General features: G+C 38.5%; 2 protein-coding genes across 5 annotated transcripts; both read left to right on the top strand.

Moving 5' to 3' along the window:
• Nucleotides 1-2718: 2718 nt before the first annotated feature.
• LOC103960576 (F-box/kelch-repeat protein At3g24760) lies at nt 2719-5464 on the top strand. Its single transcript, XM_009373064.3, has 2 exons — nt 2719-4127; nt 5101-5464. The coding sequence occupies exon 1, from the start codon at nt 2915-2917 to the stop codon at nt 4103-4105; it is 1191 nt and encodes a 396-aa protein (XP_009371339.1). The 5' UTR covers nt 2719-2914; the 3' UTR covers nt 4106-4127; nt 5101-5464.
• A 604-nt stretch (nt 5465-6068) lies between these two features.
• Nucleotides 6069-10278, top strand: LOC103960585 (glycine-rich cell wall structural protein 1.8). 4 transcript variants are annotated; one of them, XM_048567263.1, is made up of 9 exons: nt 6070-6308; nt 7619-7699; nt 7879-7967; nt 8134-8208; nt 8375-8484; nt 8570-8734; nt 8865-8927; nt 9319-9504; nt 9610-10278. In XM_048567263.1, the coding sequence occupies exons 1-9, from the start codon at nt 6186-6188 to the stop codon at nt 9939-9941; spliced, it is 1224 nt and encodes a 407-aa protein (XP_048423220.1). In that variant the 5' UTR covers nt 6070-6185; the 3' UTR covers nt 9942-10278. The 4 variants fall into 4 exon arrangements, with proteins under 4 accessions (XP_048423218.1, XP_048423207.1, XP_048423220.1 ...); XM_048567261.1 differs by having other exon boundaries at nt 6069-6308; nt 8375-8478; nt 8570-8677; nt 9319-10278; XM_048567250.1 differs by having other exon boundaries at nt 6069-6308; nt 9319-10278.
• The last annotated feature ends 5016 nt before the right edge of the window (nt 10279-15294 follow it).

Genomic DNA, 15294 nt, shown 5'->3' with positions numbered 1-15294 from the left:
GAAGAAGATTAAATTTAAGAAAAATCAAACGTTAGATTACATATTGATTTTAGTTCTTTAACGTGTACTTAATTTAAATTTATATTATATTTTTGTTTTAATATCTAATAGATATCTTATTTAATATCACATTCCAGGATCAAGATATATCACAAGCTTATTTCACACATTATTATTTATTTATTTTATTTTCAAAAATCAAAGCATTTTCAATAGAAAGATACAAATTTGAGCAGTGGAATCCACCACCGAAATATATAAGAATATGTACATCATATTTTAGCTGGCAACTGGACCAGTTCATGTTTCTAGAAGAAATCCGTGCGAATCTAACTGGCAAGTAAATGAAAAATCCCAGGAATGCGACATGAATGTGACGATGATCAACCAAATGCTCCACTGGCAACTCGGACCCGCTTTAGACACCACCAAAATTGGACCCCTTTCTCTTTAGTCATTCAGCCATTAGTACACTAACAACGTTGCTTGTGGTTGTGATTTCGTGAGTGTAGTACTAGTGCATATTAATTGTCTCATTAGAAGGAACCTCAAGGCGATTGTGATTTCTTAAGTGTCCCATTAGAAGGAAAATCAAGCTTTTGTCTCTTTTTTTGTACAAAGAAAAACAAAAGGACAAGTGGTATGCTATTCATATACTTCTTTTTACTTTATACACACCATAATAAATTGCAGTCGTCAAATCGACTAAATTAAAGAATATTAAAGGACAAAAATTAATAAAGTGTATGTACGAAGTAAAAAATAATGTCTGAATAGCACATCCCAAAAACAAAAGTAAAATGAAATGAACGGCCCCTCCGGTTGTTTTCTAATTTTTTTCATACAATAAATTACCTTCCATTTCATGCATTTAAGTTGTAAAAAGTCGAATTCCCATCACAAAATGTAAGGTATAATTTTTACATTCATTAATTTGACTGCAAACAATCAAAACTAAAAGAGTACGAGACAAATTGTAAACTAACGCATTATAGTGATATAAGGTATTTTTTATGTTAAGTGTATGAGTTTCACATTAAAATAAATAAATAAAGTATATTGTATATGCTTATAAATAATTGGACTACTCTTCATATTATGAATTGATTTTATGATGGAAATCTCAACTTTCTTCGCATGACTTTGTCTTGCTAAATTATGAATTTACGCTCCTATTGTGTTGTCAATATACACAGTCTAGTAACATGGTATTGACAAGAGATATAAAGATATCATCAACATCCACTGACGCATGTATAAATTGTCATTAATTATTGATGTGTTATGAGACTCATTTACGGAAAATTTTTAGGTGTTCCGGGTACACCAAAAAATTTTGGTGTACCCACACTCATTAAAATTTGATTTTATTATTTTATTGAAAAAAAAGTAAGGGTAGGGTCCACCATTATGAGTGAGGGTACACCAAAATTTTTTGGTGTACCCGGAACACCCAAAAATTTCTCCTCATTTACGTCACATACTGACAACCACTTGTGCGGATACATAAACACGTTATGGTCAAAGCTAGCAAGACGAACCAGGATCCTCGCCGGATCCATTCCTTAAGGATCCTAGAGATCACGTAATCGTGTCTGTTTATCATATATTGTACAGTCATAAATCATTTAAAATAAATTGGGTTTTTTTTTTTCATTGAAGAAGATTCAATTCAATAAAATTCCGGCCTTAGATTACATAGGGGTGTGCTATCCATACATTTCATTTTACTTCTCACATACCCTTTGTTAATTTATGTCCGTTGATCTTTTTCAATTCATTCGATCCGACGGCCGAAAATTAGAAGGGTGTGTGCGAAGTAAAAAAGGGTGTGTGGATATCACATCCTATTACATATTGATTTTAGTCATTTAATGTGTACCTAATTCAAATTTATATTATATTTTTGTTTTAATATCCAATGGATATCTTATTTAATGTCTCCATATTAAATTAAAATTTTTTTTTTGGTACATCCATATTTTTACACTAAGGGGAGGGGGAGTTCGGCTAAACCACACAATAGGTAGCCTAATTTGGTATCAAATTTGTCATCCACTAGATTTGAACTTAAGACCTCTCACTTCCGAGTGAAGAGGAATACTATCATATTGTAGTACTGAGTGACTTTAAATTTATTATTATACATATTTTAATTTATTAATTTTGTTTAACTTCATCTAATTACTGTAATTAGAGAAAGTTATTAAATAATAAATTAAAATGTGTATCTAAACTATCTATTAATAAAATCCTATTCGTCAACTAAAATATTATGAAAAGACTATTTAGTATCACAAAAAAAAGGGCAATAATGTAATTTCATAAGACCTAATTTTACTATTTTTTATTAAAATCTCACCTATAGATAATGTTAAAATATCTTCAATATTTAAAATGAAAAAATAAAAAAAAAATTCCCACTCCCACTCACATTCTATTTCTCTCCCTCTCTCCTTCCTATTTTTCTAAAAAAAACGTGTTCTTAACTTCTTACACATAAAATGTATAGGCAAATGCTAGTAATAATAATAATTATTCTTCACCAAAAAGAAAATAATAACACTAATTGTTTAAAATGTGTCTATAATTACTTCCTCTAATTACTGTAATTACCAATTATTACCATATACATTTAAGTAGAATTGGTCTATTACTCGTAAATTATTATTATCATAAAAGGAAAAGAAGTTTAAAGGTTTTCTAGTTTTGGAAGGTGAAAGGCGCAAGCTACAGGGCAACAACAGCGGAGGTGGTAGTAAAATATGGAGGGAAAAGGGGGGATGCAATTTCCTGTTATCTTCCGATTAAGTCAAACTCCTCCTCCACCAACTACCCAACCACCCTCTCCTCCTTTCTCAACTAACTTCCTCTCTCCTCCTTCTCTCTCCCCATTCTCTCTCATCACCCCACTATGGCGGAAATCAGCACCCTCAGCTCCGATGTGACGGAGCTCATCCTCTCCTACCTCCCCATCCCCACCCTCATCCGCGCCTCCGCCGTCTGCAAACACTGGCACTCCCTCATCTCCTCCTCCACCTTCTCCTCCCCACTCTCCCATAAATACCCCTGGTTCTTCCTCTTCGGCATCCACAACACCTCCTCCAACTTCAACCAGTGCTTCGCCTTCGACCCCCTCTCCAACCTCTGGTTCCGCCTCCCCTCCCCCACCTTCCCCTCCCAGTCCTCCTCCTTCCTCGGCGCCGACGGCTTCTTCCTCGTCACCGCCCCCTTCTTCACTTTCTCCCATATCCTCAAACGCCAATGGCTCTCCACCTCCCCTCTCCGATTTTCCCGCGTCAACCCCCTCGTCGGCGTCGATTCTCCCCCCTCTTCGTCTTCCTCCGCCTCCTCCTCCCCAATCCCTAGCTTTGTCGTCGTCGGCGGGGTCCGATTCATCGGCAATTTGGTCGACATCGAGGATCGTTTGGCCGTGGAGATTTACAATCCCGATTCCGATTCATGGCTCCTCTGCCCGCCGCTCCCCGCAGATTTCCGCTCAGGAAACTCGTCAGAATCTCTCTCCTCCGCTCTCTTCAAGCGCCGATTCTACGTCTTCGGAATCTACTCCTGCTTTATTGCCTCGTTTGATCTCCGCACCCACGCCTGGAGCGAAGTCCAGACCCTCCGCCCGCCCGGGGTCGTATTCTCCTTCCTGATTTCCTCCACCAACCACCTCGTCCTCGCCGGAATCTGCAACGGCCCTCTCGGTCCGTCATTCAACCTGTGGAAGATCGAGGAGGCCACCATGGAGTTCAGCGAGATCGCCATCATGCCGCAGGACTTGTTGGATGGATTGTTCGACGGCGATGAGGAAGACAAGTTTGCAAGCTTGAAATGTGTGGGATTGGGAAACCTTATATACGTGTTCAATGAGGAGTATCATAAGAAGTACCCGGCTTGTGTTTGCGAGATTGGTTCCGATGACAATGGCGGACCTTCGGGGAAGTGTAGCTGGAGGAGAATGCCCCAATTGCCTTCCCCTGTTAATAAATTCCATAAAGTCATCAGCTTTTCGTCGACAGTTTCCCCGCATAATATCCTTCGTGGCGAAGGGGAGGGCGAAGGAGACGGTGTTGTCAATGTGCAGCCTATGTTGGACTGATTTTGCGCTCCGCGGATTCATGGTATGGATTCATCAATTTTCTTAATTTGTTCTTCGTTGATATCATGTTAAGATTGATTGATTTTGCAATTGAAGTTTGGTGGGTTTGATTTTGTTAAGTAGGATTTAATTAGCTGTGACGTTTCTTGATTGAATTAACAAGGGGTTTTATGCCAAATTCAGTGTAGATCAGTAGGTGACATGTGTGAATATATCCTTAAAGATGCAAGTAAAATTACATAGAGAAACTCCCAAATCAGGGTACTTATTAAATTTATGTGACTAGTCCAGGCATGATCGATTAGTGTTAATTACCCGTTTTAAGTGGAAAACATGGTAGTCATTCCGTAATACGGTCTGGTGTATTTCTCTTCACTTGGAAGTGAGAGGTCTTAGGTTCGAATCTTGTTGAAGTTACTTTTGGTGATGGTAGAACATTACATGTTGGACATGTTCCTGAATGGTAGTGTGGGACAGTAAAGTTCAGAGGTTTAATGAGCTGAGATTTTCAAGTTTCTACCATATATGCTTCTTCTACTAACGTGGCAAGATTTATAAATCCAGTTTTCTCAAGTTTCTACCAGAAAAGTGTTGGTTTACATCTTAATTTTTGACATTTCTCTGCTCCATAAGATACATAAGTTTCGGTGATTGAATATCTACCAGTTTTCATCTTTATAAGGAATATAATCACCTTGTGGAGGTTTCCGCTCTTGAGTCTTGCATTGAATATCTACTCTATGCTCGCATTATGTGCCGTTGGATAAATTTGATTTTTGGGATTCTTGTTGAAAATCTATTCTCTCGTCGACGCATGATCACCTCCGAAAAAATTTTGAGGGGCATTGCCGCGTTGTGTTTGTGCATTCCATTTCCCTCATCAAGTGCATGTGCATTTACAACCGAGCAAAAAATAAATCCTGGTCTCCGAAGTCAGATCGAATGAGGCCTTGAATGGTTTACTAACATTTCATTGTCTGCATCATGTTTGACAGCAATGCGCATGACAGAGATGCAAGATCAAACACTTCGGTTAGGGAAAAAACATGTTTCAGTTGTGCAGATGATGCTCTAGTATCGTCTCGTTTCTTAATATTTAAGAATCTTCTACACAACAGACGGAGAAATTGAATAATAGAGGAGAACTGTCAACGTCCTCTGACGTTATCTACGCTCTCGTCTGGGTTATTGACAGCGTAGTTACTTGTATTGTTTGGTGTAATTTGTCAGAATTTGTAAGATATGTACTGTTAGCATTGTGGTGGTATATCCATTTCCAACGATGTGATGTAATTGTGTGTAAAACATTTTGGAAGTTGATAATCTTGGCTTCAATGAAATCTTTAATTTGTGTACTAAGGTGGAGCTTTCGAGCCAGCGAGAGGATTAGGTTTAGAATTTTATTTTTCTAATTTTTAAATAATTTAATAATATTAATTTTTTATCAAATATTTTTAGAATAAAATTTTATAGCTAGTTGTCCGGACAATTCATTTTACACAATGAAGTTGCACTTGGACAATTATTATTTATTAAGATAGTAATTGTTTTTACCCAATTGACGGGGCAATTATTACCTTAGTGAGGTGAAGGTGCTCTAAATGTTGGGTACTTATCTGCACTTAGCTTTTTTTTTTAATCAATTGTGCAGTGATACATGGAGGCAACGATAAGTCAAAACACGTAAGCTACCAAATTTCTCCAAACCCTGGACGTCAGTTTGTGAAGGAGTGTACTATTCACATACTATTTTTTACTTTTCAACCATCTTTGTTAATTTATGCCCTTTGATTTTCTTCAATTTATCCGATTCGTCGGTTGAAAATTAAAAAGATGTGTAAGAAATAAAAAATGGTGTGTGGAACTCTTTTGTGAAATATATGGGGTGAAATCCAATTGGGCCTGGGCTTTTGATTGGCCGGAAATGATTTTCACTAAATTTTCGCCCTTTTTTTGACAGCTTCTCATTCTCACTCTCCCTTCTCTCTCTCTCTCTCTCTTCAGTGTTCGGACTGTCTCGCTCCTCCTCTAGGGTTTTAGGGTTTTCTGTTTCTTCCAAATCCGAAAAATCCGAAACGCCATGGAAAAGTTTCAGAAGGTCGAGAAGCCGAGGCCCGAAGTGCCCATCAACGAGAACGAGATCCGAATCACCACCCAAGGCTCTATCAGAAACTACATCAGCTATGCCACCACTCTGCTTCAGGTTCGTCTTCTCTCTCTTCGATCATCTCTTATGTTCTCATTTTTTGTCGTTTTTTCTTCCATTGATTCATAATTTGGTTTTTTTTTTTTTTTTGGTTTCTGGGTGTTTTTGCATGTCTTTGCTTTTGTATTGGGTTTTGTCCGTTCGGTTTATTGGATTGTTTTTGCTTCAAATACTGATGGATTTCTGACCCATTTTGTTATATGTGGGTATTTTTTACGGGTGTTGGTTGTATGCTGGTGATAATATGCATTTGTGTTATGCTTTATGGATTTTTCTGGTTTTTGGTTATGTTTGAAACTTGAATCACATTCGTAGCTGTTGTTATTGTTTATATTGATGGTCTCGGATAAGTTTTTGATGTACATATACAGAAAGTACTTCGTGATTGTTAATTCGTGTTGGTGTTGGAGATGCTAGCTGGTAGGTCTGGACTGTAAAATTGGCCATTGGTGGTGTTAGTGAATTGGGAATGCCATTTATCAATTATTTACATCAGAATATGACTGTTGACCTCAGTGAGGAGGTGGTTAGTCTTAGTTTGCACGTTTGCGTTAAGAATTCAGTTTACCGAACATTTCATGTTGTATGTGGCTTTGCAAATCTATTTCTGTACTTGTTTACATCATATGCTATGTCATTTGATTATATAGACCAATTTAGGCCGAGAGTTCAATGACTGCTGGAGCTTTGAAAAGGGACGGTCAATGTTCCAAAAGTGGTTGCAAAGACAAAAGTGAACTCTTCAATCATGGTCTCTTCTTAATACCAATCCTTTCTCTCTAACAAGTGCACAAGGCCCTTTTTGGTGTGAATATTATTCCTTTTTGTGATGGATTCTCCACCTGGGAAGGGTTTCCTTTAGTGTACTTGGCAAAATCTATCAACAAGGCTGTCTACTGTTTTTAGTCACAGTAAGGGGTCAGCCTTTCTATGAGTGAATATATCTTTGATGCCTGACTCGAAACACATTGACATGATAAGAAATTGTTACAATAAAAGTGCGTGTTCCGTAAACTACTCAGATAGTTTTATTAATGATAGTTAATCTGAGGATGGACAAGAATTCATATCTATTTACGGAAGATCAGTTTTTCTTGAGCTTCTATTTACTATGTCTCTTTCTTATATCTGTTGTTCTTTTGCCTTTTTATGTTCTAGAATCCCAATGTTAACTTTATTTTCTCTCCCCGTCCTTTTTTCTTTTCTGTCAGCTGGTAATCTAAGATTAATGTTATAGGACAGTGCCATATATGGTACATAAGGGTGATTCATCCATCCGCGTGTCTGATTTTTTTTGGATATTTTAGGATAAGCGTGGAAAAGAAATTGTCTTGAAGGCAATGGGACAGGCAATTAACAAGACAGTTGCAATTGCTGAAATTATAAAGGTCACTATCTTGCTCTCTTTAACCACACACACCCCCCCCCCCGCCCCGCGCGCGCGTTTCCTCTTCTCTCTTCCCCCCCTCCTCTTTCTTCCTCTTTTTCTTAAAAAAAAAAAAAAAAAAAAAAAAACCCCTTTTCTTTCCATGCACGCACATTAATCAGCCATTGTTTTTGAAAACAGAAGAGAATTTCCTGGTTGCATCAGGATACCGCCATCAGCTCTGTAAGCATAACTGATGTGTTTGAACCAATGGAAGAAGGTCTTCTCCCGTAAGTGTTGTAAATTTTGTATGCATGAATATATTTATGGTGATCACTTCATTCAGTAAGGAAATGACTTATGACTTAAAACAGATTTTTTTGTGTATGCTCTGTTTGGTGTTTTTTTTCTTCTGCTTAATCAATAATGGGCATGTACCATAAACATATGTTGCAGTGTGGAAACGACTCGTCATGTCTCAATGATTTCAATCACATTATCAACAAAGGAGCTAAACACAAACTCTCCTGGGTATGTTCTAAAATATATTGGGGTCTTCACCAAGGTTGAATTTTTAGATTAAGTTTGATATTCTTCTGCGGTAAGCGCATAAAAGTATTGAGCTTATGGAAAGTGTTTCCTTTTCCTTTTCTGGTGCTTTTAACATTAATATTTTCTACATGATCCCTTTCCATAGGTATCAAGCCCCATATGCTGCGGATCAATCAAAGCCACAGCTGAATTACCAACAGCAGCAGCAACCAAAGCAAGCACGTGTTCCTTACAATGCTGTTAATGAAGGTGATGGTAAATGACAACGTATCAAGTAGCTTTTATTTTAAGCATGGTTTAATGTTTAAGTTTTAACATGCTTCCTTGATTTGGTTCTTAGATTCGTATGGCCGGGGACGGGGACGGGGACGTGGTAGAGGAAGAGGCCGGAATTGGGGCAGGGGAGGAGGTTATGGCAATTATCAAGGCGGATATGGGAACTATCAAGGTGGAAACCATCAAGGTGGATATGGGAACTATCAAGGTGGCTATAGAAACTATCAAGGTACAATAATGAAATGACATACTAGTCATTGGGGATTTAAGTACTCATATTATGGTTTTTTGAAGTGCCTATACTATATATGTTTTATATAATATAAATCTGCCCTTGACGTGGACTTCTTTTATGGTAGATAATGATGGCTATTCAAATCGGGGACAAGGTGGTGGACGTGGTAGAGGTTGGGGTAACCGTGGTAAGTTTATTTAACATCCTATACAAGGTCTATGCGATAATCAAACTTGTGGACGAGTCTAATGCATTCTTTTTAATAAGTACCTATACAAGGAAAATATCCTGAGCAGCACTGTGGGTTGGGGAATTAGGAGGGATTGTTTACTAAAGAGTTGGCCATATTTGAAGGGTTGGCATATTACACTATTTTGAGGAGTGTTGGATCATTATGTCTTTGCGTTTGCATTGTGTCCATATATTCAATAGTATCCCTATACCTCTCAGTCTGGTGGATGTACTTAACAGCTTAAGATGTGTACTTCAGATATCAATTTGTTCTTTCATAGATTTGTATGTGGTCATTGGTTCATAAGCAACGGACTAATTATTACAAGCATGTTATTTTTTTACAGGTGCTGGTTATGAAAGGAATGCTGGTGGCTATGAAAGGAATGGTGGTGACTATGAAAGGGGTGCTGGTGGCTATGAAAGGGGGTCTGGTGGAGGTTACGAAAGAGGTGGTGCTGGTGGGGGTTACGAAAGGGATGGTTCTGGTGGGGGTTACGAAAGGGTTGGTGCTGGTGGGGGTTATGAAAGAGGTGGTGCTGGTGGGGATTACGAAAGGGGTGGTGCTGGTGGGGGTTATGAAAGAGCTGGTGAAAGGGGTGGTGCTGGTGGGGGTTATGAAAGAGGTGGTGAAAGAGGTGGTGCTGGTGGGGGTTATGAGATAGACGGTGCTGGTGGAGGTTATGAGAGAGGCGATGCTGGCAGGTATCAGAGACGTGGTGCTGGTGGGTATGAGAGGCGCGGTGCTGGTGGGTATGAGAGAGGTGGTGCTCGCGGGTATGAGAGAGGCGGTGCTGGTGGATATGAGCGAGGTGCTGGTGGATACGAGCGAGGTGCTGGTGGTGGATACGTGAGAGGTGCTGGTGGATATGAACGAGGTGGCAGAGGTGGAGGGGGCAGAGGGTACAACCGGGGAAAAGGACGGACAGGTGAGCGCACAAGGGGTGGTGGAACTGGAAACCAAGCATAATTTAAAGTAGGTGATATTTTTTGCTTCAGCTACAATGCATGTGCCCTTTTGCCCGTGAGGGTGCGTTTTTATGAGTTTACTGTTTCAATGGCGTGAAATGTGGCCCTACGATATTTGGCGTTGTTTAAACAGTTTCTATGTTGATGTTTTCCTCCTGCGTTGCTTTATATTTTTGTGGATATGGGCAGCCCTGTTTTGGGTTTTGCATTTAGCATTTAGCATTTAGCGTTTAGCAGCCAAGTGAAAAAAAGGGGTCAGTTTTAGTATTGCTGTAATTCTTTTGACATTATTGTATCTAGTGCTTTCTTAAAATATAGCTTCATTTCTTTGAAACCAATGTTCTCTTCCTATTTACTCATTCGCTCCTTGCAACTCATTTCTCCTTCTCGACAAATCACAGTTCGAAATGTGTAAACACTTCTCCGATAAATTTTGTATTGAATGCTTCCTTAAGATTATTGCGATTTCCTGCAGTACCATAGAAAATATTCGATGATGAAATTTGCCGTCTTCCATGGGTTTAAGAACCCTTCAAAATTGCCTTTTGGAGTTTGGTTATTTGCCTTTGCAAACAAGTTTCTACGGACTTCCCAAATAGGTAAAACCTAGCTCGATAAGGTATTCATATTGACATGTTATCGTTCTATCTATACTATTGGTATTCCGATTACTTTCAAAGTTTCAATGTCGCATCTATATGCTTGTGAGTGGAAGTTTACATGGAAAGTAAGCTCCCACTGACAAACATATAGACACGATATTGACAATCCCAGTATCGACATCAACATTTATATGAAGGACAATTCTAATCAATACTGTGTGCATATATTTTGTTGATATTGATTGATCTGACCGGCTAATTGATCAAGCGATTTGACTCGAGTGTTTCACTCAACTATCAAAGTCTAATGAATAAATGGTATTTTAACCACATTGACTACGTACCTCTATCAGAAATGTGGTCAACATGTGCTCAATACAATGCAACGTTGATATGCCATGTGACACGTAGGTAAGATTAGGACCGACCTTGAGGGTAGCCGCAGTAGGCGGACCGCTTAGGACTCCCGGCCCTCAATTTTTATATATATATATATATAAATTAATATTACAAACTTTGTATCTGTTCAAATAAGATGTTTACGGATACAATCGCTTATTGAGCTGAGCAGTTGATGACACACCCCGACCGAGATCGGAGCGTGCTGGCCGTCACACAAAGGTGACGTAACCATGTGCACGTGCGGAAGCTAATAAGTAGTAATATAAAAGTACGAATAATTAAAAACTAGCATACAAGTACTAGAACAAGTGCTAGTTAGTGCGATACAAATTCAGAGCAGGTCTATAGCAGTCCAAATAAAACAACAACAGTAGTACGCCCGAAGGCGACCCTACAATGGGGAGTGTCTGTCAGAACGCCGAAAAGCTCTCAAGGGAAACCACCGCAACGGCTAAGCAACTAGAACCTGGAGGGGCGCAAAACAAAAGCGTGAGTGGGCAAAAACAAAGCTCTTTTAAAACCATTTAGCAAAATACAATCTAACCCCTCGCCGTAAAACCTGTATACTTCCCAGAAAATAAACATATATACGTATGTATAGATATGCCAATCATGCTCAGGGGTATATCATTCATGCTCAATATATGCCATGTCAAAATCTCATAATGATATGCAAGTGCTCAGGTATGAGTCATATCAATCACACAATCCTCTGGCAGCCGGAGTCACCTAACGTGACCTGTACGGCTGTATATAGAGCTCAAATCTCAACTCCACATCTAAACCTGCCCACGAGTCGGAACCACCTAAAGGGGTCTGTACGACAGGCCTGGGTGTAACACGTATATACGCTCTAGTGCTACGATCACGTGAGGGCTGTGCGAATAATCGCGGGTCACCTACGAGTCGGAACCACCTACTGTGGTCTGTACGACAAGCCTATGCACCTAGCTTGGATCCAAGCTGAGCGTATGGTGCGGGAGGTGAACAACACGTGAAGGACTGTGCCCTACTCTGGGCGGGAGCACTAACACCGGGGGTGCAGGTTATGAGCTCTCTAAGCATCTCTATCCACTATTTAATGCAATCGTTAATTAACGCTTACCTGGCACTTACCTATGCCTCCACAGCACCCACATATAAATATATATGACATATGCATATGCATATGTATGCCACAAATAATGCATGCAATGATGCATAAACGATAATAATAAAGTGCATGGCATAATGTAAATAACCCTTATTAATCAAATTCTGGGAATATAAATGTATATAGGTATATACGGAAAACAAAAGCCCACTCACTGGTATGTAGAAGGGTCGTAGCCCCCCTGTCTCGCATGTGCACGCTCGTCCTCTGGGTACGTGTCACCTAGATGCGAAACAACTATAAAAACGTTAACTTTAAAGCACATAACCCGTTTCTCGTAATAACTTCTCATACATTGCTCAAAATGGACAAATGAATATACCCACGTGCTCTACACAACCTCAGGGTCACAACCATATTTTTAGAAAAAAATTTTGGACCCCGCACGCGCCCCCACGCGCCAGCACAGGCACGGACCTACGCGCCCCCCACGCGCGGCCACGTGCCAGGCACACTGACGGTGTCAACAGACGCCGTCAGGAATATTCCGTTAAAACCCCGGAATATTCCGTTAAAACTAACTGGTTCCGTTAACGGCGTTAGGAATATTCCGTCGCCTTCTTCCTTCGATCGCCGGCAACGTCGCCGGCGCCGGAACCTGGGAAAACCTGCAACTCAGGTTTTCTCACTCATTTTTCAACCGTCTTTCGTGATTTTTGGACCAAATGAAAGCCCTAGACTAGTAGAACAAGTCCCAACAAGTTTTAAGGGCTAAAACTAAGAGATTATACCTGTGCAATTTCTCCAAAACCGGCCAACTTAGAACAGGACGATCCCGACATCCAATTTTGTCCAACGAAGCACTCCGAGGCTCCTTGGGACCTCACCAACACATCTACAAGCTCAGAAAACCCAAAAACTTAATGTACAAACTTTGCATGAACAGTACACAATTCGGACCACTTCGAAACGACGTGAAAACTAAATGTTTCTCACCTGAAATTGCTACGGTTGTGTTCCCCTCGACCTCACGAGCTTAAATATGTCCTTGGTTCCCTCGATCTGTTAGTGTTTAGGGTGGTTGTGGGTTTGTCCGTACGTTTTCGAAGAGGAGGAAAGGGAATGGGGCTCGGGGAACTCACAGAGAGAGAGAGACAGAGGGAGACAGTGAGACAGTGTGTGTGTGTGGCCCTCAGCTTGCCAACACCACACAAAACAACCAAAACCAAATAACGAAACGAACTAGGGGCTAAAATGTCATTTCACTAGTACGTTTTTAAAAATCCCGGGACGGGATGTCACAGTTGACCCTAGCATTTGTAAGATTAATTGTTTTATATAATCAATTAGATGGTTGTTGAGCCCAACATTTGTAAGACTTATTTCTAAAACCAAGAATCTTGAGAGAAACTTTACCGAAGAAAATAAATCAAGCAATAAAAGTGTTGAACTATTTGATATAAGTGGATGATTTTTCTCAAATGCATGAGTTTCTTACTGAATTTTGTTATTACAGTTGCCTATCTAGAAAGAAGTTTTTCAAAATTAAAGTTGATCAAATCTTATCTTCGATCAACTGTCATAAGAAATATTGAATGGGTTGGCTATTTTTTCAGTTGAAAAAGGATTTGTTGAAATATTAGATCATGTAAACTTACTTAGTATATTTGCATCTAAAAAATGCAAGACGTGTAATATTTAAGTAATGTTTGTATATTTTTTTTCTTTTGATATTATACTGTAATGATATTTGATGTAGAAATAAACTTTTTCATGTATTTAGCAAATTTTTTTTTATACATATCAATTTACAAGGGTTGAGGATCAGACAACTCTAGGATCCCATTTCAAAGGCTTGCCTAGGCCCCAAATTCTTAGGGTCAGCCCGAGCAATAAATTGCATTAAAATGCCACATCATCATGTCAGCCAGCAAGGACTACATTGCTATTGCATCATAAAAGTTGTTATCTTCATCCAATGTTTTAAATATCTATGAAACTGTTGATATTTTCGTCGAAATATCCGAAAAATCAAAGATCGATATGGAAAGAAGGGATGAACTGCAAACTTTACCCTATATCGGTGAGATATAGGAAAATCAATTTAATATCTATGATGTTTACTGATTCACTACAGAAAATTTGGCAGAATCCATTGTAGATCTTGAACTTTTTTATTTTTTTTGGGAAAATTTTCTCTAATTTTAACTAAATCTGAATAAGTTGATAAAGACACACCGTAGTATAAAATTCCATAATTTTTGTCGAATGCAAATATCAATTTCAATATTTCTATAAAATTGAATATAGATATTTCCACCTATATTGATATTTTAAACACTGTCTTTGCCACGTTGTGGAAGACCTTAAATCTCAAATTTTACTTTGTATTAAAAGAAAATAGTAAATTTAAAGAAAAAACACTTCGGTAATTATAAATTTTGTACAAAAGCGCTTGAATATTTAGTTTGAGGAAAAAAGGATGAAAAACGTATTCACTTACCATACTTTAAGTGATTTTAATTTCTTCTCTATCATCTTATTACGAAGTAATTTTAGTTTTTTTTATTCTTAAAAGAGGGTAAAATTAGAAAGTAATAAAATTAACACGGGAAAGATGATATTAAATAGTGTGAAAAATTAGAATAGTCACAAATTGGTAAAGAATTTACATAGCAAATATGCGTGTCATTACAACATTTCATGTTAATAGTACAATGTTATATATAATTTTTTTATCTCATATGTTACTGTATTATTAACTTAAAGCGACACGATCGACCGTGTCCATGCCATAAACGTTCTCTCCACAAATTGAAGTTTGAGAGCCAACTTGGATCTTTTTTTTTCTCATTTCTGACAATTGAAACAAGGTTTTAATCAATCATGTGTCTGTCGATAGAGATATATAGGGAAACAAACAAACACATGGTAGGACTGAATTTCCATAATTCAGACCTAATCTCTTCTCACATGCCACAATTTCTTCGAGCACTATTCATAAACGATTATACTATTCATTTTTGTCAACATTTTCTTTTAGCAGCTAAACTACCATACAGTTCATTTTTAGTGTAACTAGTTAATTTGCACCCAATTAAGAATCACAACCAAAAATTAACCATTTGCCCAACGAGAATCTGCCGGACGAATCAAGTTTTGTTAGGCAAAAGTAGTCAATGTTGTATTTTTTTTTCAAAGACTTTAGGCAGTGAAACATTTCGATGGGCAAAGTAAACGTCGTCGGGTAAAGTTTT

This window comes from the organism of the source record quoted next, unplaced genomic scaffold (genome assembly GCF_019419815.1).
Source record: "Pyrus x bretschneideri cultivar Hongxiangsu unplaced genomic scaffold, Pyrus_bretschneideri_v1 Contig10, whole genome shotgun sequence".
NCBI lineage: Eukaryota > Viridiplantae > Streptophyta > Magnoliopsida > Rosales > Rosaceae > Pyrus > Pyrus x bretschneideri.
This window is presented reverse-complemented; position numbering and strand designations above follow the sequence as displayed.

What these genes read in the sequence shown, in the direction of transcription:
- LOC103960576 (XM_009373064.3), top strand. Translation starts at nt 2,915, where the DNA reads ATGGCGGAAATCAGCACCCTCAGCTCCGATGTGACGGAGCTCATCCTC.
- LOC103960585 (XM_048567250.1), top strand. Translation starts at nt 6,186, where the DNA reads ATGGAAAAGTTTCAGAAGGTCGAGAAGCCGAGGCCCGAAGTGCCCATC. An exon ending in ATGCCACCACTCTGCTTCAG is followed by an intron (nt 6,309 to 7,618) that starts GTTCGTCTTCTC and finishes TGGATATTTTAG; the next exon opens with GATAAGCGTGGAAAAGAAAT. An exon ending in TGGCTATAGAAACTATCAAG is followed by an intron (nt 8,735 to 8,864) that starts GTACAATAATGA and finishes CTTTTATGGTAG; the next exon opens with ATAATGATGGCTATTCAAAT.